Source organism: Eutrema salsugineum, unplaced genomic scaffold (genome assembly GCF_000478725.1).
Source record: "Eutrema salsugineum unplaced genomic scaffold, Eutsalg1_0 scaffold_23, whole genome shotgun sequence".
Classification (NCBI taxonomy): Eukaryota; Viridiplantae; Streptophyta; class Magnoliopsida; order Brassicales; family Brassicaceae; genus Eutrema; species Eutrema salsugineum.
The window spans coordinates 143,209-165,417 of NW_006256805.1; the positions used below are offsets into that span (position 1 = coordinate 143,209).

Genomic DNA, 22,209 nt, shown 5'->3' on the forward strand with positions numbered 1-22,209 from the left:
TATTTTCATTAATGATTTCTTTACACAATTTCAAGTGTTTTATTTAGTTTTAAATATTTTTTATTAAGGTTTTCCTATATTTATACTTTCAATACTCTTTTCAGGTTAATTAAGGAAAAACATTGCAAAATGGAGAAAAACCATATTTTAGCTCAGTGTCAAACCGTCAGAAGTTCAATCTCAAATGAAAATTTTCTCACCGTCTGATCCAGCTCAAATTTGAAGAAATCTAAGAGAAGCCAACTAACTTTCCATTGAACTTTACTTAAGAACAATCCAACAGTTCAATCAAAAGATAAATTTAGACCAAGATGTCCTGTCAACCATCCCGACTTGCTGATATACTCATAAAATTCATCATTTAGCTTGCATATTTTAGTCCAAATCATGTCTTATTTCATGCATTTTAGGTATTTAGGCATTGTTTTATGACTTAGAAGTTTGCATTAGGTCCAAGTGGCTTTTTGCATGGTTTGGAGTGTTAAAAAGATGCCTTTAAGCTTATTTGGAGTGGAGAAAGTGAACCAGGTGGAGAAATGGTGTTAAAATGATCAAAAATGGTGAAAAAGGGGATTTTGGGGTCTCTCGGCAAAACACTACACTATACCGCTGGTCGATGTTTCTCGGCTAAAATCCATAACGCAGACAGGATCTCTCGGCCAAAACACGTACCGGCTGCTTAAGCTTCTCGGCCAAAAATCTCTGGTGCAGATATATTTCACAGATCGCGTTACCGGAAGACCTTACCGGCCGATTCAGCTTCAGGGGTCTTCAGAAAAGATCAAGATAACTGAGTTAAGGTTCCAGAACAGTTAGAATAATTGGATTTTGAGCAGTGAGCTGAACGATATGGCCAACAGAAGACAAAGCTGTCTTGTATTCATTCAGGAGCAATCCGATGCACCTAAAAAACGCTGTTACCGGAAAGCCTTCCCGCCCGATCTGGCTTCCACGATCTTCATGAAAGTTTTATAGCAGTGGATGTAGTTTCCAGAAAGCTTTAATTCAGAAGATTTAAAGCTGTGATCTGGGAGATATTGCAATAGGAAGAAGGACATGTCGAGAAGCCAATTTGGACCGGTGCAATGCGCTTCAAAGATAAGCCGTCCGGGAACCTTTTCTTTCCCCAGATGCTATTGGGGTCTTCAACAAAGGTCTAGAAGAGTGGGTCATATTTATTGTAAGCTTGGTATTGTGTCATTTGGATTACTGAGTTGAAAGTTACATAGAGCAGAAGAGAAGCAGGTCATTCCGGGTTCAAAGAGCGTGCCGAGTACTAAGTGCTTTTCTTGAGCCTTGGTGTGAACCCCTCGGTATATCTGTACACCGAGGCCTATTTGCAAAACTTTTGGTCTAAACCTCGGGCTGATCCCTCGTTCATACAACACCGAGGCACCCTTGCTCACCAAACTAGTCCCCAAACGACTAAGTATCAGCTTAAGCAACTATGGGTATTTATCTGAGATTTGTCTAAGTGTGGAAGCTGACCTCGACCTAACCCCTCGACCTACCTACCACAAGGGCCTCTGTGACATGACCCCCTCGACATAGACCCATCGGTGTGATCACACCAAGGTATACATCACACGCAACAAAGGTGCAAAACCTCGGCTTCACCCTACTACTTGATCTATGACAAGGTGCAATGTCTCCGAGTGAACTAAGCCAGACCTCGACCTAACCCCTAGGTGTTGGCAAGCGTTTCTACCCGTGGCCAACAGAGCATTTCCCGCGGCCAACAGAGCATTTCCCACGGTCAGAAGCACCGCGACCGTGGCCAGCCACCCATTTCCCGCGGTCACAGCCATCCCGACCGCAGCCAACTACCTTCGAGCCCGAAGGCCCATTTCTGAAGTCCAAAATTATTCCTCATTTGGAGAAACCCTAAGTGACGCCCAGAGATGTCTTGAGCACTATAAATACATGTCTTAGGAACCCTAGATCTATCATGCCTTCATATGTTCTTATTGTTTTAGAATACTTTTTAAGTTTTAGCTTTTAGGGAGAGAGAGATTTGTCTCTTGAACCCTTGTTCTTTCTTTCTCAATTTCGGTTTCTATTCTACTTTTTAATACTATGTTTTGATTCTGTTCATTATGTCTGAGTAGTTTTCTTGTTGGGATTAATGGATTTTTGATGGGGATTTATATGTTCAATGAAGATTCCATGAGCTTTTGAGCTGAATCTTAGAACTTTTTCTTCTGAATTCGTTTTTATTGCATGAGAGTAGCGTCATGAACTACAATCTGATCCAGATGCTTGGTGACACGAAAGTGTTCATCCGGTGTCAGATCTAGTTTGGGAGACCAAAACAAACATAGGAGTCGAAACCTACCTATGGCCGATTTGTGAATGCTAACGAGTCTTAAACATAATGCATCTCTTCTTTTCCAAGGCCAGAGTGGAAACCTTCTAGTCAGGTTTGAGAGAGATAGTTGTCTATGATCACGACAGTAGCGTATTCATACGTCCGTGACTCCAGTTCGAAAAGTTTAAGCTAAGATCTTATCAAATTTACTCCCTAACAATGTTTTCAATCGTTCGTACCTCTGAGAAAACTTCCCTGAAGCCCAGCACTTTCTTTCTTATAGATTCACACCGTTTTATTTCAAGCTTTAGTTCAATATTCTCATTCCTTTTTTATCGATTTTCATTTAAGCAATTAGGATAGCCGTTTTTCCCATTTTTACTCGTTTTCGCTAAGTTTAGTTATTAGGTCATTTTAATTTCCGTATTTTCTCTTTAAGATTCGTTTTTACATTTTAAACACACCACCAAAACCCCCACAAAACCGTTTGGTTCTAGACTTCCTTACTTTATATTTCTTTCGAAGGCTTTTACAGAAAAGATCCTCCTTCCCTGTGGATTCGATCCCTAAGTACTACAATCGATCAGCTGTGCACTTGCGGCTATTGATTTCATTTAGGGTAAAACTTGACAACCCACGACACACACCACCATCAACTACTTAAGCTAGACCATTCCCCAAATCATACCTCTCGACCAAGACTTAAGGCTTTTCAACCCGTTTCTTAGTCTTGAGTTGTTTCAGCTTGGACTAACTTATATCATTAGCACAAACCTGATTTTTATTAAAACATACATTATATAAATACGAGTTTAAAACATAATTTTACAAAATGATTAGTATAGTGTTGGCCATGGCCTATTGCCAAAAAGATACTACATACGTACTTTTCAACCGTGTTTTACAGAAACCAAGCCAAATCTACGCCGGCCACCTCTTGTCCCGCCCCTCTAAGCTATTCTTGTCTAAGGGTCACCTGCAAAACAAATGAGTCATGAGTATTCTAGCAATACTCAGTGAGCTCCGGGGTCTAAAACACACATTAGATCCCCCCCCCCCCAACACATAGTCTCAATCACAAGCAAATGCAATAACAAGCATGCTTTTCGCATACGCAGAAGCGATACAATAAACCTAGCAAAAGATCTATATGCCAACAATTCACTCCTAATGCGAAGTCTCTAGATGTATCGGACACTTCTTCCAACTTTGCAACCATCCTGCACATCACCACACAGGATCAGATTGGAGACGTCGCTCCGAGCCAGTGACTTCAATGCACATCACATGGCCTCGGACCACCATCCGGGCGGTACTCTGGCCAAGGGAGCTACCCTCCGACCCTCCGAGTCTTCCTCCCTTGCATGGACTCTTTCCATCAAGGTCGGGTTTTTGGAACGTGCCGACTACATCCTATATAAGAACATATAAATTATCTCTAATTTATATTTCTTAGATGCAACAAACAACACATAAACCAGACCGCAGTACTCGAAGGTCACTCCTGGTCTCTAACCGATGTATATATATATATAGTGCTTCTAATCTTCTTAGGTCAGACTTTGAAGAGAATACGAATTGGGTTTGAAATGGGACCTTGGGCTGAAAATAGGATGACTGTGGGTCGAGGTTCTCCAGGACTGGCCAAAGGTATATTCACCATGGCTCCAAATTTAGAGACACGGTCAGGAGTATGTTTTCTGCGGCATGGATGCTGGTCGGGATGTTTGATATAATATCTTAATTTTCATGTATCTTCTGACTGAACCGTTGGATTGCTCTCAAATCAAGTGTTGTGGAAAGCTGTCTGGTTTCTCTTTAATGTCTCCAAACTTGAGTTGTACCAGACGGTAAAAAGATCTTCATTTGAGGCTGAACTTCTGACGATTTGACACATAACATCTTAATTTTCATGTATCTTCTGACTGAACCGTTGGATTGCTCTCAAATCAAGTGTTGTGGAAAGATTTCTGGTTCTTCTTTAATTTCTCCAAACTTGAGTTGTACCAGACGGTAAAAAGATCTTCATTTGAGGCTGAACTTTTGACGATTTGACACTGAGATAAAAATCTGGTTTTTCTCCAATTTTCAATGCTTTTTAACTAATCTGAATAAGATCTTGAAATTACAAATATACAAAAACTGTGACAAAAACACTTAAAAACAATTAAGATTATACTACATAAGAAATTCTTAATAAAATAGGTAAAAAATACGGTGTTATCATGGTGCAACAAGAACAAGTTCTTTTATGCCGATCTACTAATAAAACGAGAAGTGTTATTCCCGATGATTACATAGTGTTTTTTATGGAACAAGAGGAAAATTAAACCCAGTTTTAAGATGATTCTATCAATTTCTGTGAGGCCATGGATGGTTCCAATTCAGATAAGTGGATCAAAAATAGTGAAGAAGGGTATCAAGCAATGCTACACAATAAGGTTTGGAACCCTATCCAACTACTAGAATTATAGAAACCAAGTGGTTGCTTATTTACCAAAGTGGACTCAAGTGGTAATGTGAAGACGGCTAAAAGATATACTCAAAAAGAAAGTATTGACTAAAAGAAACTTTTATTCAGTTTCATCAAAAGAATCTTTTAGGATAATCATAGATTTTGTTTTTCATTATGACTTCAAGCTTCATCAGATGGATATCAAGACATCATTTCTAAATGGAAACATTGAAAAGGCGATTTATATGGAGCAACCAAAAAAACCTTGTACTGGGTGATTAAAAAAAAAGTTGCCTGAAAGTTAAAAAAAAATTCATCTCTGGGCTAAAATAGGCTTCTTGTCAATGGTACCACAAGTTTCATGAGGTAATCACATACTTTGGTTTTGAGGTGAATTTGGTTGAATATTGTGTGTATCAGAAGTTCAATGTGAGTATGTGCATTTTCTTGGTGTTGTATATTGATGACATACTACTAGCCACTAACGATATATAGGCATGTTGCATGAGACCAAAAGATTTCTTAAGAAAACTTTTGAGATGAAAGATCTTGGTGAAGCATCTTTTGTATTAGGGGTCCAGATTTAACAAGATAAAACTTGAGGTATTCTAGGGTTATCACAAAATAGCTATATTGATAAAGTACTAACAAGATTTGGCATGCATGATTGCAAACTAGAAGATACTCTAATTGCTAAGGGAGACAAATTTTATCTCGATCAGTACCCTGAAAGATATTTAGAAATTCAAGAAATGCCTAAGATTCTTTATCCGTTGGGAGTAGGAAGTCTGATGTATGTTCAAGTTTGTACGCGTCAATATTTAGCATACATTGTTGGAGTTTTAGATAGATAAATAAGTAATCCAGGTTTAGACCATTGGATAGCAACCAAAAGGATCATGAAATACCTGAAGAGAACAAAAAATTATATTATGCTCACTTATCAGAGATCAAATAATTTGGAGAATCATTGGGTATTCTGATTCTGATTTTGCTGGATGTCGAGATAGTAGATTTTCTACATTAAGATTATCAAACATCAAATAAGAAATTATCTCAATAAAGTTGGACCAGTTGCAAATCAATATGTATTGATCACCTTCATGTGATTTTCATGCCACACTTATCATAATTTATCTATGGTTGTACTGATTTCAGTGATCATATAAGGTTTTGTCACATTTGTTATAACAAAAAACCGATATGATCTAATGTTGCTAATGTCATTATATCCAAGAGCAGATATGCATATGACCCAATAGGAGATTGTAAGATACATTTTGGGGTTATTATGTATTAATCAGTGTGTTAGAGCCGTTATTTTGGTTTAAAGTCGATGACTAAAAGCATAATGTTAAAAGAAATTATGTGTGAATACATTCAATAATTTCTAATTTGATGAGAAACCAAATAGAAAAATGTTTCTCCACAAATAAAAAGGTTTATAGTCCCCAAAATAACACAGAAATTATCTTGCATCTCATCATCAGAGAACTAAAAATTTTAGGGATAAGCTTTGGAAAATCTAACTCATATCCAGAGTCTGACTATAAATTCATCAGGTACGCTTCCGTTCTTATTATTCTGAGACTAACAGGTTTTACTGATTTATTAAAAAGATGAAACCAACATGCCATCTGTAGATATTTAATATTTTGATGGTCCTTGGTACAACATCAGTTCTGTATCCAATGATACCATGATCCAATAGTGGGGAGTGTATTGTAAGTTGTTGAAATTTTTTCACACTTTTGGTTATTTACGTAAGCATTACTAATTGAGTAACTGTAAATCTTGTTAAATACTGACTTAATGCATGTTTTCTATCTCTTTGCAGCAAGTCTTTTATTGGGACGAGGCACTAAAAGGAGACGTGCATCGCTTGTGGTACCATAATTAGCCAAAAGCAAACTATAGTCTATTGTCTCAACTTGTGACAGACTCAGAGCTATTTGTCTCTAGTTACTACAAACAATTAAAAGCTATTTAGTAAAGTTATTCGTAGCAATTAACCTTCAACATATTTTTGGAAATTCATGAAAAGATGTTTCCGTCCGTTTTGTAACTCATTTGCTATTATTAAGCTGTTGATTGGTTCACCCGCTATCACCCAGTAAACGCAGCATTTGTGGTTGATAGCGGTTAGTAGCGTTTTATAACAATCATACAAATCGCTGTAAACCGCTCTGTATTGTTTTACACCACTGAAATCCAAAAGATGCTTCCGCCAACGTTTGCGGTTGTAGATGGTAGCAGTTGGATAAAATAAAATAAAACATAAAATCATGCTAAAAAATGGAAAATCACGTTAAAACAATTAGAAAATCATAAACCTACTAATCTTTACATTACAGACACAATTTTGGGTAATATTCCCAACAATTGAAATATAATATGTTATTATAAAATTTATTAGTTTTTAAAATAATTATATAGTATTTATTTATAATTTTTTTATTAATTATTTTGAACTAGTAATTTTGATTAAGCATAAAAATATAGTTTTTATGTTTTCTTATAATTATTTTTGATGTTTATTTTGGTAATTTTATGTTTAACTGCTAAAACATTTGTTGGTTCGCCTGTCAAAAATGTCCCGCAAACGGATCCGCCTTAAAAATTTAACCAGTCGTGCAAACTGCTTAATAACGTTCAAAACCATAATTGCCCGCTTCCGCAAACTCCCACATTCACAACCGCAACCGCTGTGTTTAAACCAGTCAGACCCAAATTATTTGCAGAAATTTAATAGCAAAAATATTTCGAGTATGTAACTATGCAAGCTACCTACACAATATTGGGAATCAACTACATAACAAAATGTTGTTAAATATTAAATATTAACTCTTATCTAAATTTTTTTAATCGACATTAAATGTTCAGGGAGATTCTAAATACACATATAGGTGTTGACTGGTTCATCCGCTATCATCCGCAAATGTTGCGTTTGCGGTTGGTAGCGATTAGTGGTGTTTTATAACAATCATAAAAATCGCTGCAAACCGCTCCGTATCGTTTTATACCGTTAAAATCCAAAAGCTGCTTTCCGCCAGCGTTTGCGGTTGCGGACGATAGCGGTTGAGTAAAGAAAATATACGTTAGAAACAATGGAAGATCACGTTAAAAACAATTATTTACAATATTAGTTTGTTATAAATTTTTATTTGTTCTTCAGGAAGTTACATAGTCAGACGAGATGACATATGCGTTATTTCAACAGATCATTGTAGAAAAACAAACTGATAATAAATAACCTAGATTTTTGAGTGCACTCCAGAAAGAACGTATTTTGAAGAATATTACTGAACAATTTGAAGTTGATTTGAGTTGGAGTCATGCAAAAAATCGATTAGATCGATAGAAGAAATTTTATATCATGCATAAGACATCCAAAAGATCCACGTATTGGAGCAAATTTTTCCAGTTTATTATATTACTAGACACAATTTTGGGTGATATTCCCAACTATTAAAATAAAACATATTATTAAAAAGTTTAATAATTTTTTAAATAATTATATAGTATTTATAATTTCTTTATTATTAATTATTTTGAACTAATAATTTTGATATTTAACGTAATAATATAGTTATGTTTTTTAATAATTATATATAATTTTTATTTTAGTTTTATGTTTAACCGCTAAAATCTCTATTGGTTTGCCAGTCAAAAATATTCTGCAAACGAATCACCTAAAAAAGTCTAACCAGTTGTGCAAACCGTTTAACAATGTTCAAAATCGTAATAGTCCGCTTCCGTAAACTCTCGTACTCGCAACCGTAACCGTTGCGTTTAAACCAGTCAAGCCATAGTAGAGAAATTATGAGATAATTACTATTTCTTACGTATTTTAAATCAGAAAACACAAATTTGCAACTATTTGGTACTAACATTTGTTTAACAAAAGTTTTAAATAATCTTTTATCATATAAAATAGCATGGATGTTTTAGGTACATGTTTGGGCCCTTTAATGAAGGCCCACAAAATTGGTCTAGGAGTTTTGACTTCACAAATGACACAACACAGGTAGTATAAAACGGATTTAGAACTCGCATTAAGATATCTGTAGACTTTACATTGGTGAGATAAATGCAACTGTTATTAGTCACTTTCCATGTCGAGAATTTGTGCAAAAAGTTTGTGATACTTTTGACTTGCCCGCATCTACAAGTTTTTCAGTTTTCCATTGCTACGAAGCTACTATTGTTTTATGATTATGATGCCTATAAATGTTTGAAAATTTCTCTCCACATGCTATTATTATTTTTCTCTTCATATTAGAAAGTAAAATGGTCTACTTTTTCAGAAGTATTAACATATGAAGTTTTCCTGGTTAACATGTGTATTCGGTATAAACAAAAAAAAATACTTGGGACCTTGAAGAATAAATGTTTCTTAGATATTTTGTTTCTTGCGTAGACAAAATCTGATTAGATTATATAATCAAGAATCATATTTTAATTGTTTTTCAGACAAAGAAAAGGAAAATGCTAAATAAAAATAAATAAATAAATGAAATATGCAGAAGAAAAACCCACAGAGACTCTGCTTTTAAGACACGGCAAGAAAGTCAACTAGCGAAGCCCAATACAAGGAAAGAGATTATTTTTCATTAAAAAACAAAATATAAAAACAAAAAGAGAAGAAGAAAAGAAAAAACCAAAGAGCAAAAAATTGAAGTCTACTTCGTCGTCGTCTTCCACTAAATTTCTGGTTTTATCGAAGACTTTTGTACAAGTACATTTGCAGACTGTCAATAACCCTTTTGTCACGGTATTACTCCAAGCCGCGTACTGGATAGACTCCAAAATATCCTTTCTTTATGTATTTTGCAATCTGGGTTCTCCGATTTTGAGGTAATTCTCCAGTGGGTTTCTCTCTGATTTTATTAAGGGTCTTCTTTTTTCTTTGGTGTGATTTAGGGTTTCTTGATTCATGAAAAAATTCAAGGTTTTTGATTGTTTTCAGGGTCTTGAAATCGTGAAGAAGCAGAGCTTTTTGCGGAATTATAACATCTGCTTCTCATGGCGAGCTTTTGTTGCTTCGGTTCTTCAGACTACGATGTATGCAAAACTCGAATCTCAGTATCATCTCTCTTTACTCTTCTGTCTCTTCTCCAATTTCTTCACAAATACGACTTATTATTGCATTGACTTGTTAAATTAATTTTTGTAAAGCTTATTATAGACTTAAATCGAACTAGTTTTGTCGGTAAATGTGTAAAGTCTTCGCAAATTTGTTCCGAATTTGTGGGTTTTCATTTGATTGAGGTCAAATTTGGTCATACTGTCTTAAACATGGAGTTTGATGTTCTTCTCTTGAGTCATGTATACAATATGTTTGATATAATTATGTGTTAAATCAATTTCTAGCTCGTGGTTGGAAGGGCGTCTAGTAGTTCTGGTAAAGGAAAAAACAGCGAAGGCGAGATTAAGTTTGGTTACAGCTTAGTGAAAGGGAAAGCCAATCATCCAATGGAAGATTACTACGTCTCCAAATTCACGAAAATAGACGGTAACGAGCTCGGTTTGTTTGCTATCTACGATGGTCATTTGGGTGAACGTGTTCCTGCTTATCTACAAAAGCATTTGTTCTCCAACATTCTCAAAGAGGTCTGCAAAAACTCTCCACCATTTTAGGCTGTTGTCTCTCTTTTTAACAGTCTTTTATGATCTAAACCGGTTTTTGTGTGTGTGCGTGTGTGATCAGGAGCAGTTTTGGTATGATCCTCACAGAGCAATAATTGCTGCATATGAGAAGACAGACCAAGCCATTCTGTCACATTCTGACCTTGGCCGTGGTGGTTCAACCGCTGTAACCGCTATTCTGTTGAATGGACGGCGTTTGTGGGTGGCAAATGTGGGTGATTCCAGGGCGGTTCTATCTCAAGGAGGTCAGGCAATACAGATGACTATAGATCACGAGCCACACACTGAAAGATTGAGCATCGAGGATAGAGGAGGCTTTGTATCAAACATGCCAGGTTAGTTACTCTTAGATACTATTAACACCAAAATCAAGACAAAATATCATAACCTCAGATCCCAAAACAAGTTCTTGTTTTCTCTTTCAGGGGATGTCCCTCGAGTCAACGGGCAGCTAGCAGTTTCTCGTGCTTTTGGAGACAAAAGCCTGAAAACACATCTACGGTCAGATCCAGACGTTAAAGATTCATCGATAGATGATCACACAGATGTTCTTGTTCTTGCTAGTGACGGTCTATGGAAGGTAAAAACAACTTTTGTTTTCTTTCATTTGAAGTGAAGGAGTGATTGGTTGTTTTGCGTTATGTTTTTATGTGTAAATGGTATAGGTGATGGCTAACCAAGAGGCGATTGATATCGCGAGAAGAATCAAAGATCCATTGAAAGCAGCTAAAGAACTAACAACCGAAGCACTGAGAAGAGACAGCAAAGATGATATATCTTGCATTGTCGTCAGATTAAGGTGATGAAAGATGTTTTAAAACCACCAAGGAAAAAACAAGGATGAAACAATTTAGAAATGGAAGAAACTAAATAAATAAGTTTGATTATATAAAGAGTAGTAGAAGATGATGTAAAAGGTTTTTCAAAATCTTTTCTTTCTTGTTATTATTATTTTTTTTTCTTCCGCTGTAAAATTGGTTGATCGGTTTGCCGGATGTTTTGTAATTTGATTGGTTTGATTTGTGGTTTGTGTAAGTGAAAGTGAGAATCATATGATTTGGTGTATAAAAACAGCTTATCTTCTGCTTTGATCTGAGAATATTTACTACAAGTGAGGGAGAGTATATCTATAATCTCTGTGTGCTTCTTCTGATCTCTGCTCTAGCATAGTCTTCATGTTCTCTGAAGTTACAATTTTTTTGGGGTTTTTATTATATGATAAAATATAGCCTGAAATTCTAAAAAATTGACCCTTTATTTGGCAGTAACTAGTAGAGGATTGAGTAATGCAACTTTTTCTATACATTAAATATGTAAACTACTAGATTATAAAAAATAAAAAAAATTCAACACTATCCCTGTAGAATATATTGATGTTAATTATTTCATAAATTATCATTCACATCTCAAAAACAATATACACTTTGATCTCATTTTAGGTTTTTATGATGTTTTTCCCTGTAGTGTTTTTTTTTTTTTTTGTTAATCACGAAGTTCGAACCGGAGACTAGATCCAAAGACTACAAAAGTGGGTTGAATAAAATTCATCTAAAAAAGAGCAAATTTAAGGAACGTATTCTTCTAATGGCTTGCAAGAAAACGAGTCAAATTGGGATTATTCATAGTCCTTTTATTACTACAGTCAACTATTTCTCATTCATATTTATTCCACTGAATTTTTAGTAGCCACCATTTGCAATGAGTTATCACTATCTCTTGCCATTTCAATGAGAAGGAAAATCAATTGGCAAACGACAGAGTTGAGAGAGGTTTCAATGTCAAGACAACAAGTGACGACACATAAGTTTCGTTTCAATGTCGAAAACAAAAAATATCCAAAAGAAAAGAGAGAGTAACAAATGATAGAATATTATCGCCAACTCAAGACCCTCTAGCAAGAACAGAAGCTTTAAACCGTTTGGTGCCAAAGGGAGTGTAATGGCTTCATTAATCCTGCAGAGATCAAATATTAAGGAAAAATGTAGAGAAAAAGAAAAAGAAAGATACTAGGGAAAGTGTAAAAGCTTTTCTCAGATTTGCTTACCTCCTCTTGTGGCTTGTCCCCTTTAGACTGTTCACCTACAAAAGACAAAAAAGGTACATGAAAAGCATTCAATGCAAGAGTACAATAGTTTTTACAATAAAGTCTACTAAGAAGTGGTTATGTCTCGTGTGTTGTTATTATTTTCATTACCTCCTTCCTCTAGATCAGAGGTCCATAAAGTAAGATTATCTCTGAGAAGCTGCATGATAAGTGTGCTGTCTTTGTAAGAGTCTTCATTAAGACTATCCAGCTCAGCGATTGCTTCATCAAACGCTTGCTTCGCCAAATGACACGCCCTAGTGGATTCAATAAAATTTCATTCAATAATCGCCACAAAACATGTCAGAAGTATATACAAAGTCTAGCTCACGGATTTACCGTTCTGGAGAGTTCAAGATCTCGTAGTAGAAGACCGAGAAGTTGAGAGCTAAACCGAGTCTTATCGGATGAGTAGGACCCAACTCCGAGCTAGCTGTACTCGTTGCAGCCTATACAAAACAACATAATTCTCAACTTTCTTGCCATTACTGGAATTGATCGAGAGAGAAGAAATGGTGAAACATACTTCATAAGCCTTGAGTGATTGATTAGCAGCTTCATCACGATCAGGACCAAACTTAAACTCAGCCAAGTATCTGAAATAGTCTCCTTTCCTATCAAACAACAAAGATCCAAGATTAATCTATATTTACACTCTTTGATTAGATTTAAAAGTTCATAAATGATGGACTAACATCTTGTAGTAGAAAACAGTGGATTCGCCTGAAGTTGCGGATGGGACAAGATGCTTATCGATGACAGCTAAAATGTCGTAGCAGATCTTAGAGAGCTCATCTTCAACCTTTGTCCTGTAATCTTTGATCCTCTTTGCGTTTTGTTCGTTTCCTCTAGATTCTTCTTTCTGCTCAATAGAAGAGAGTATCCTCCACGAAGCTCTCCTTGCACCAATCACGTTCTTATAACCAACAGATAACAAGTTCCTTTCTTCAATTGTGAGTTCTACATCAAGAGCTGCAACTTTCTTCATTGCTTCAACCATCTCTGCATAAACAGAAATGATTCGATCGAAATTGAATTTTAAAATTGTAAAGCATAATCCCAATTTGTTCTAATTACCAAATCATGAGGTTTGTTTCTGAGGGCTTCACATTTAGAGACATTTTGTCACGCGATTAAGAACATCCAAAATTCACAAATCCCTAAATTGAGAAGTCCTAACTGATCGGAAAAAGTAGCAAAACTACTGACTTACTTAGATTATTTCCAAAAACCAAACCCAAATCAATGCAGAGAACACAAGTAACCGTGAAAAAATTTTCGAATCCGTAATATTTTCCAACAGAATTATGAAACGGAGATCTAATGGAACAGAGTTCGAAGATTACAGAACAGAAACACACGAGGGAGGCTTTTTTTTTTTACCATCGTATCTCTCGGCTTGTTCGTTTAGTTTCGCCAAATACACTTGCTTCTCTCTCTCCTTCTCCATAGCTTCTCTAGCTCTCTCTCTATTTCTCTTCTCGCTCTCTTCTCTCTCCAAATTAGTCTTCGTTCTGATAATCTGATCAGAAAGTCTTGTCACGATTATAAAAGAAATTTGGCGGTTGGGTTTCAGACAGGAGAAAGCTTAATCAACGGCTGAGAATAAGCCAAGGATAGTGGAAAGCCTTAATTACTGATAATGACGAAATCTTAACCGTCAGATTAGTGGTCCCCATTTCATTGGCTTAATGTCGTGCGAATCATAATTGTCCCCACTCCTCCCCCCCCCCACACTTGAAACCTTCTACATGAATTAGAGACTACTTCGCTTCTACTAGACCAGAACATTCTGATACTCTGATCCGGATGCAGATGCAGATGCGAATGCGGATCCGGATGCAGATGCAGATGCGAATGCGGATGCGGATGCGGATGCAGATGCGAATGCGGATGCGGATGCGGATGCAGATGCGGATGCAGATGCGGATGCAGATGCGAATGCGGATGCGGATGCGGATGCAGATGCGGATGCAGATGCGAATGCGGATGCGGATGCGGATACGGATGCGGATGCGGATGCGGATACGGATGCGGATACGGATGCGGATACGGATGCGGATACGGATGCGGATACGGAGATGCGGATACGGATACGGATGCGGATACGGAGATGCGGATGGGGATTCTGATTTGATTTTTTGGAGGGTAAAATATATAACTTATATTACCTGAGTTTTGATAGAATCATATTTACTAGGGATTAACCCGCGCTATAGCGCGGGAGATATATTTTCAATCTTTAATTAATTTAAATAATTTTATGAAAACAGTTATTTTGTAAAAACAGTTATTGTTATAAAGTTTACAATAATATAGTGCATATTTTGTGAATTTTAAATAATGAGTTAATCTGTATATATATATATATATTTTTTTTTTTTGAATTATAAAAAATGAGTTAATCCGTATATAAAGTTATTTTATAAGCGTATAAAGCAAAATAAGTTGTTTTAAACCCGTTGACACTAAACTAAAATATTATTTAGGCTAATATATAAAAATTATAATATTATAATCATCAACTCTAATTTGCATCGTTTAATAATTGACATTTATAATCTGTTCACAAACTATAAAAATTTAATTTTATCTTTTTAACTATATATGAAAATAATATAAGATTCTTTACACTTAGGTTTGATATATAATAAATAAATATATAACAAATTATATTTAATTTAAAAAATATATATAATTTAATAGATTGAATATATTACCTATTTTTAAAAAATTAATATTTTGAATTTCAAGATTTTTTTGTGGGTATTAAAAAATTAAAATTATAATCTGTTCATATCGAACTAATCCGTTTACTTAACATGTTTGTATTAGATTAAATTTAATAATTAATTATAATATTCAACGTTCAATAACTCTCATATCACCACAAACATTTTTTATTTAAAATTAATTTTTCATATCAAATTTTTAGTAAAATAACTAAAAAGTATTTTGTATATAATCAATCATATGTAACAAATTATTGAAATAAAAATACTTCACCACTTTTTTAATTTCATAACTTTTAATTTTGACTTTTATAATATTTCTAAATTCAAAAATTTATTTTCACATTTTTTAATTAAATATACTTTATAATATCATTTGAAAATAAAAATAATAAAAACTATCTTATTTTTGAATTTAGAAATTAAATAATAAATATACTCTATTAAATAACAAATAAAGACTTTCCATATTTTTAGCAATAGAGTTTAATTAAATATACTTTATAATATCATTTGAAAATAAAAATAATAAAAACTATCATATTTTTGTGAATTTTAAATAATGAGTTAATCTGTATATATATATATATATTTTATTTGAATTATAAAAAATGAGTTAATCCGTATATGAAGTTATTTTATAAGCGTGTAAAGCAAAATAAGTTGTTTTAACCCGTTGGCACTAAATTAAAATATTGTTTAGGCTAATATATAAAAATTATAATATTATAATCATCAACTCTAATTTGCATCGTTTAATAATTGACATTTATAATCTGTTCACAAACTATAAAAATTTAATTTTATCTTTTTTACTATATATGAAAATAATATAGTATTCTTTACACTTAGGTTTGATATATAATAAATAAATATATAACAAAATTATATTTAATTTAAAAAATATATATAATTTAGTAGATTGAATATATTACCTATTTTTAAAAAATTAATATTTTGAATTTCGAGATTTGTTTTGTGGGTATTAAAAATTTAAAATTATAATTTGTTCATATCGAACTAACCCGTTTACTTAACATGTTTGTTTTAGATTAAATTTAATAATTAATTATAATATTCAACGTTCAATAACTCTTATATCACCACAAACATTTTTTATTTAAAATTAATTTTTCATATCAAATTTTTAATAAAATAACTAAAAATTATTTTTGTATATAATCAATCAAATGTAGCAAATTATTGAAATAAAAATACTTCACCACTTTTTTAATTTCATAACTTTTAATTTTGACTTTTATAATATTTCTAAATTCAAAAATTTATTTTCACGTTTTTTAGTTAAATATACTTTATAATATCATTTGAAAATAAAAATAATAAAAACTATCTTATTTTTGAATTTAGAAATTAAATAATAAATATACTCTATTAAATGAGAAATAAAGACTTTCCATATTTTTAGCAATAGAGTTAAAAGACAACTATATCCTTTCCTATATTAATTATTCTTTGTTATTTATAATGGCATATCATGTAATATTTTACAAAATAAATGTTATATTTTAAAATGTCTTCTCAAATAATAATATAGAGATATAAAAAAAGAGTTTCAATCTTTTTTTTTGAACCATTTGGTATTTTTTAAAAAAAAATATCTAATTAAATTACAAATTAAATGTAATTAAGAGTCTATTTCTATTCTTCTAAACAAAAAGTAAACTATAAAATACAGTTTTCTTAATTAACTAATTGAAAATTAATTGCTGGAAAAAAACTGAAAAAATGTTTTTTTTTTTAAAAAGAATCATCACCACACCTATGTGAGAAAAGCTTTACATATTGGATGGAGCACGATGTCAAAGGTTGTTTTAAGCTACTATGAAATCTTGGAGTCCAAGAAGAAATAAATGGAAGTGAAGAAAAAAAATGACATAAGCTATAAATGGTGACTAAGGGCTGGACTGGTTCATCCGCAGCGGTTGCGACTGCGGTTGCGGGAGTTTGCGGAAGCGGGCGATTGCGGTTATTAGCGTTAATGAGCGTTTTGTACGACTGGTATAGCGGTTGAAAACTGTTGCGTTTGAGGGATATTTTTGACTGGTTGACAGCAAGTGTAAGAGCGGTTTGATATTAAAACAATAAAATACATACAATATATCATTTATATAAAACCCAGAAATTATATATAAAAATATGTAAAGTTAATATTTCAAGACCAAAAACTAAATCATATAATAAATAGTTAAATAAATATTTTTAAGAGTTTAAAACAATTTTCTGTATAAAAAAAATAATTGTATAGACAGATATATATATTTAACTAATATGTATATATTGTATATTATCAAATGAAAAAATAAAATATAAAGTTTTAAAAGGTTTGAATTTTTTTATAAAATATATATAGTTACATATATAAATTTTAGTTGATAAATGATATATATATTAAGAATAAGAATTAATATAAAAATTATTGATACGAGAAAATAAAAAAATTTCTTAACTTTTTTCAATTTTATAAATTTTCTTATTTTTTATTAATTTTTAAGATAATTTATTTTATATTTTGAAAAAAAAAATCTGAAACCACCTGCCACCGCCCGCAACCGCAAACGCTTGCGGGAAGCAGCTTTTGATTTTGAGCGGTACGTAGCGGTTCAGAGCGGTAGAAAGCGGTTACGATGATTGTTACTAAACGCTACAACCCGTTACAACCCGCTACCATCCGCAAACGCAGCTTTTGCAGGAGATAGCGGGTGAACCAATCAACACAGACGATGTGAAATTTGAAGTGGTATTATGAAAACCACTATTGTAACACCAATCAAGAAAAATTTGTAAGAAAGTCCGGTTTTGAAAAAAAAAAATCATTCGAGGATTTTAAGATAGTTAAATATTGTCCAGCAGATATTGAACCACATTCAAAATGTCACCGCGGTTATTATACATCGATCGGATGAAAAACGCACATAATATTTTTTTTTGGAAAAAATCTTAATTGTCAATAATAAATAAAATATATAAATAGAGTATGTCTAATACATTATAGCATATGCATTCATGTAAAAGTAAAAACTTAACTCTTTTCCTTTTTGAAAATCAAGTAAGCTTTTATATAAGAATTAGCTTATAGAAATTTTAAAATAATTAATTTTGCATATTAATAAAGTAAAAATATGTTTTCTATACTTTTATAAGCAATTTTTTATTAAGAAAATATATTCTACATTCATTTATTATTCATATTTTTATATATATGTTAAAAAAATAAATCTTTATTTTAAAATATATTTATAATTTAAAGTTCATAAATATATTGAAAATGTTTTTTTATCAATACAAAATGAAAATTTTAACTACAATTATATTAATTATTTATATATATATTTATCATCTATAATTTATTATCCGTACCGCTTGTGCCTTATTCACCATTCAAACATTTTATTGTGTACCGCAAGTCATTTTTTTGCCAATACAAATATTATTTTGTACATATTATTCTTCACTAACCGTATTTGTCCCATAAATATATTTCTTCTGCACATACCACAATTGAATCGCACCGCACTCTTAATCCACTTTTTCGCACCACCAAATACATTGTTACCATTTAAAACTTTAAGAGTCTGCAATTTTGGAGTCCAAGATATTACTAAGAAGCAAGTAACAGTACTCACTTATCTAAATGATTTGAGATGAAAGCTGAGTTTGATAAGGTAAACCTTCAACCCAGTTTTAACTGGTGCTTAATGTTTTCTTGTATTTGATATATGTAGGATGATGATGGCTTTATCAACTACAATCAAAGTACTGAGAATACAAATAAGTTGGAAGTTGTATTATTGGTTTCATATATAACGAGATTACATTCGAAAGTGTGAACAGATATGTTTAATCCTGGGCAGAAAATTTAGTATATGTTTGTTTGTTCATCTAGATGATATATCTAATATGATGTTCGTTTAATTACATTAATCGACTCATCTTGATGAATCATCTAAATTGAGTATTTAAATAACTTATAAAATTATGAATAAATTTTTAAATTAATCTAATTGGTCATATTTGAAGCAAGAGTATGTGAAAATCAAATAATAAAAATACCTTTAGCGAAAATCAAAAGCTAACAACAAATAAAAACAAATAAAATCAAATAAAAAAAATAATAAATATTAATAATAATTTTCGTTTGCCAAATATATATATAAAAAAAAAATTGCCAAAAGCTTGAAATCATGTTTCGTGCCAAAACATAAAATTTCTTTTTTTTTTAAAGAACATATTTCTTTTTTTTAAAGAACATAAAATCTCATTTTCCTGCGAAAAACGTAAATTTTAAATTTCCGTTAAAAATCTAAAATATAGTTTTTCTGTCAAAAACGTAAAATCTTATTTTTTTTGCCAAAAACGTAAAATTATGTGAGAAAAAACTGTTAAATGCAACAGTTTACAAGAAAGTGTGGAGTTTCTTTTCATCGTAATTAGAAAGCTTGTTTTGATACTTGACAAATGCAAAATCATGAAACAGCATAACTAGTTACATGGATAAACATGAAACATAAAGACCAAAATAACTAAAGCAAACTACAGCAAACACAAAAATAATATATAAGACTAAAAAAGACAATCTGTTAAAAAACTTGAAAAAAAACACAACAGGAGTCGTGCGAGGAATAAACTGCGAGAAGAAGCTTTAAAGAGTATAACCCGATGTTTTGAGACTCCACTCCCTTCTTCCCTTCCGGGAACCAGACGGACCGGCTATCAATCCATGAGACCCCGAATTCTTCTTTCATCTGAATTGGTTATCAACTTTGAACGCTCCCAACCGTCCCTATCAGTGAGCCCAACGCCGTATACTCTGGGGCTCAACATCTTCTTTTTAGGCCCGTTGGCCCACCAACCGCCCCTACCAGTGAGCCCAATGTCTTTCTCTCTTAGGTCTGTTGGCCCACCACTGTCCGACGGTTAAAATCTCTTTAGGCCCATTGGGTCCACCCCTGTCCGACGGTCGGGAGTCGTTTGGTCCGGGAGGCTCGTAAGAGTTGTCTACTGTCCCTGTAATCACCACGTGATCTTTCTTCGTGCTTTGTCCTCACTTGCACGGTACCGCAGACTACTTTCCAGTAGGTCACCCATCCTGAGATTACTCCAGCATAAGCAGACTCCGCTCCCTTCTTCCCTTCCGGGAACCAGACGGACCGGCTATCAAATCCATGAGACTCCGAATCCGTCTTTCATTTGGATTGGCTATCAACTTTGAACGCCTCCAACTGCCCTTACCAGTGAGCCCAACGCCTTTCTCTCTTAGATCTGTTGGCCCACTGATAACACCGGATTTTGACCATTTTTATGGATCACTTTAATGTCTTTTACAGGTGTTTTTACTCCACTTTCAAAGGTTTTAAAAAGATTTCTATGTTTTCGGATTTTAAAAGACTTTTCAGGTAATTTGGGATAAAAATGCACAAATTGGAACAAAAAGACTCTTTTAGATAAATGCAGACCGTCAGAACTCTCATGGAGAGACGAAGACCTTCTCACCGTCTGATCACCCTCAAAATTGGATAAATTATAGAAGAATCAACCAGCTTTCAAATGCACTTGGTTTGGAGACATTCTAACGGTTGGATCTCAAGATATTCCATTAGCCCCGGAGCCACTCGAAGACGGCCAGCAAGTCACGCGACCGCGGCCAACAGCCCATTTCCCGCGGTCACAAGCCTTCCGACCGCGGCCAGCCACTTATTTCCCGCAGTCACGTCATTCCTGACCGCGGCCGGCTAACTCCGAACTAAAGCTCATATTTCTGAAGCTCAAAGTCATTCTCAGCCTCAATTTCAGAACCCTAGAGACCATGGAGTATTGAAGACTATAAATACTTGTCATTTAGGTCGTTTTTAGACACCACCCTTTATACTTTACAGAAACCCTTTTTTCCTTTAGCCGTTTTTATGCGATTTTTGTAGAAGATTGTTCAAGTCCGAGTTCTTCAATAGAGAAGCTTTCTTCATCTCTTTTCTTTACTGTTTTTAATTACTTTTATTAAAACCAGTGATGATGTTGACCTCAGCCATGTCTGAGTAGATCCCGAGTTGGGCTTAGGGTTCCCGAAATGGGCTCATAATCGATTAAGACATCTAGGTTTATAGATCTGGGATTTCAACTTTGTTCTCTATTTATTCTTGTTATTATTGCATGTATGCTTGATTGATCACCTAGTATCTGATCTAGATAGTTAGTGTTGCGAAAGTTTTCATTAAGTATCAGCCCTAGAATGAAACAAGCGATTTTTTCCGTAGGAGTGGAAACATACCTGCGGCGAGATCGTGAGTATTGACGAGTCTTGTGCAGCTCTGCGTTCTCTCCCTTCCAGGGCCAGAGTGGAAACCTACTGGTCAGGGTTGCGAGAAACAGTTGGTTATGATCACGATAGTGACGTAGTCATACCGCCGTACTCTAGCTCTAGAACCCTATATATCGAAATCCGTCAATCCCAATCTATCTACCCTAGTGTTAAACCGATTATGATCCCTGTAGAGTTCCCAAAAGCTCAGCGTTTTTAGCCATAGTTTACAAACCAATTGATTTTTACTTGCTTATTTAGATCTACATTTCAATTGCTTTAGTTCGATATTTTGTTTGCTTTATTTCCTTTCCATTCGATTTTTCTACTTGTTCCTTAGGATATATTTATTTGCTTTCTTTTGTTTTAGTTTAATCCGTGAAAAACAACCAACCTCTAAAACCAATCTAGTCTAGACATAAAGTTAGAAATCGTAGACGAATACCATGCACACAAATCTCTGTGGATTCGATCCCTAAATACTACAACTGATTAGATGTGCACTTGCGGTTTTCATTTTTTTTTGTTAAGGGTAAAACTTGTTCCCTCACGCAGTTGACACGCATCAAGTTTTTGGCGCCGTTGCCGGGGATTTGTTTCGCTGCATTTTGCTATTTTTCTTGTTTTAACTTCTGTTCTAGACACCTGATCTCTAGTTCTTTCTTAAAG

General features: G+C 33.6%; 2 protein-coding genes across 4 annotated transcripts; one reads left to right on the forward strand and one right to left on the reverse strand.

The window, feature by feature from the left end:
- Positions 1–9,419: 9,419 nt before the first annotated feature.
- On the forward strand, positions 9,420–11,505 carry LOC18015404 (probable protein phosphatase 2C 10). Of its 3 annotated transcripts, none has more exons than XM_006397357.2 (6): positions 9,420–9,620; positions 9,733–9,827; positions 10,137–10,376; positions 10,474–10,747; positions 10,838–10,992; positions 11,078–11,505. In XM_006397357.2, the coding sequence occupies exons 2-6, from the start codon at positions 9,789–9,791 to the stop codon at positions 11,213–11,215; spliced, it is 846 nt and encodes a 281-aa protein (XP_006397420.1). In that variant the 5' UTR covers positions 9,420–9,620; positions 9,733–9,788; the 3' UTR covers positions 11,216–11,505. The 3 variants fall into 3 exon arrangements, with proteins under 3 accessions (XP_006397420.1, XP_024010617.1, XP_006397421.1); XM_024154849.1 differs by having other exon boundaries at positions 9,428–9,620; positions 9,715–9,827; XM_006397358.2 differs by lacking the exon at positions 9,420–9,620 and having other exon boundaries at positions 9,628–9,827.
- Positions 11,506–12,111: 606 nt separating this feature from the next.
- LOC18015405 (14-3-3-like protein GF14 omicron) lies at positions 12,112–14,096 on the reverse strand. The gene is made up of 7 exons (XM_006397359.2): positions 13,879–14,096; positions 13,191–13,497; positions 13,022–13,109; positions 12,835–12,944; positions 12,607–12,752; positions 12,457–12,491; positions 12,112–12,365 (listed from the first exon to the last, which is right to left on the reverse strand). The coding sequence occupies exons 1-7, from the start codon at positions 13,943–13,945 to the stop codon at positions 12,360–12,362; spliced, it is 759 nt and encodes a 252-aa protein (XP_006397422.1). The 5' UTR covers positions 13,946–14,096; the 3' UTR covers positions 12,112–12,359.
- Between the last annotated feature and the right edge of the window lie 8,113 nt (positions 14,097–22,209).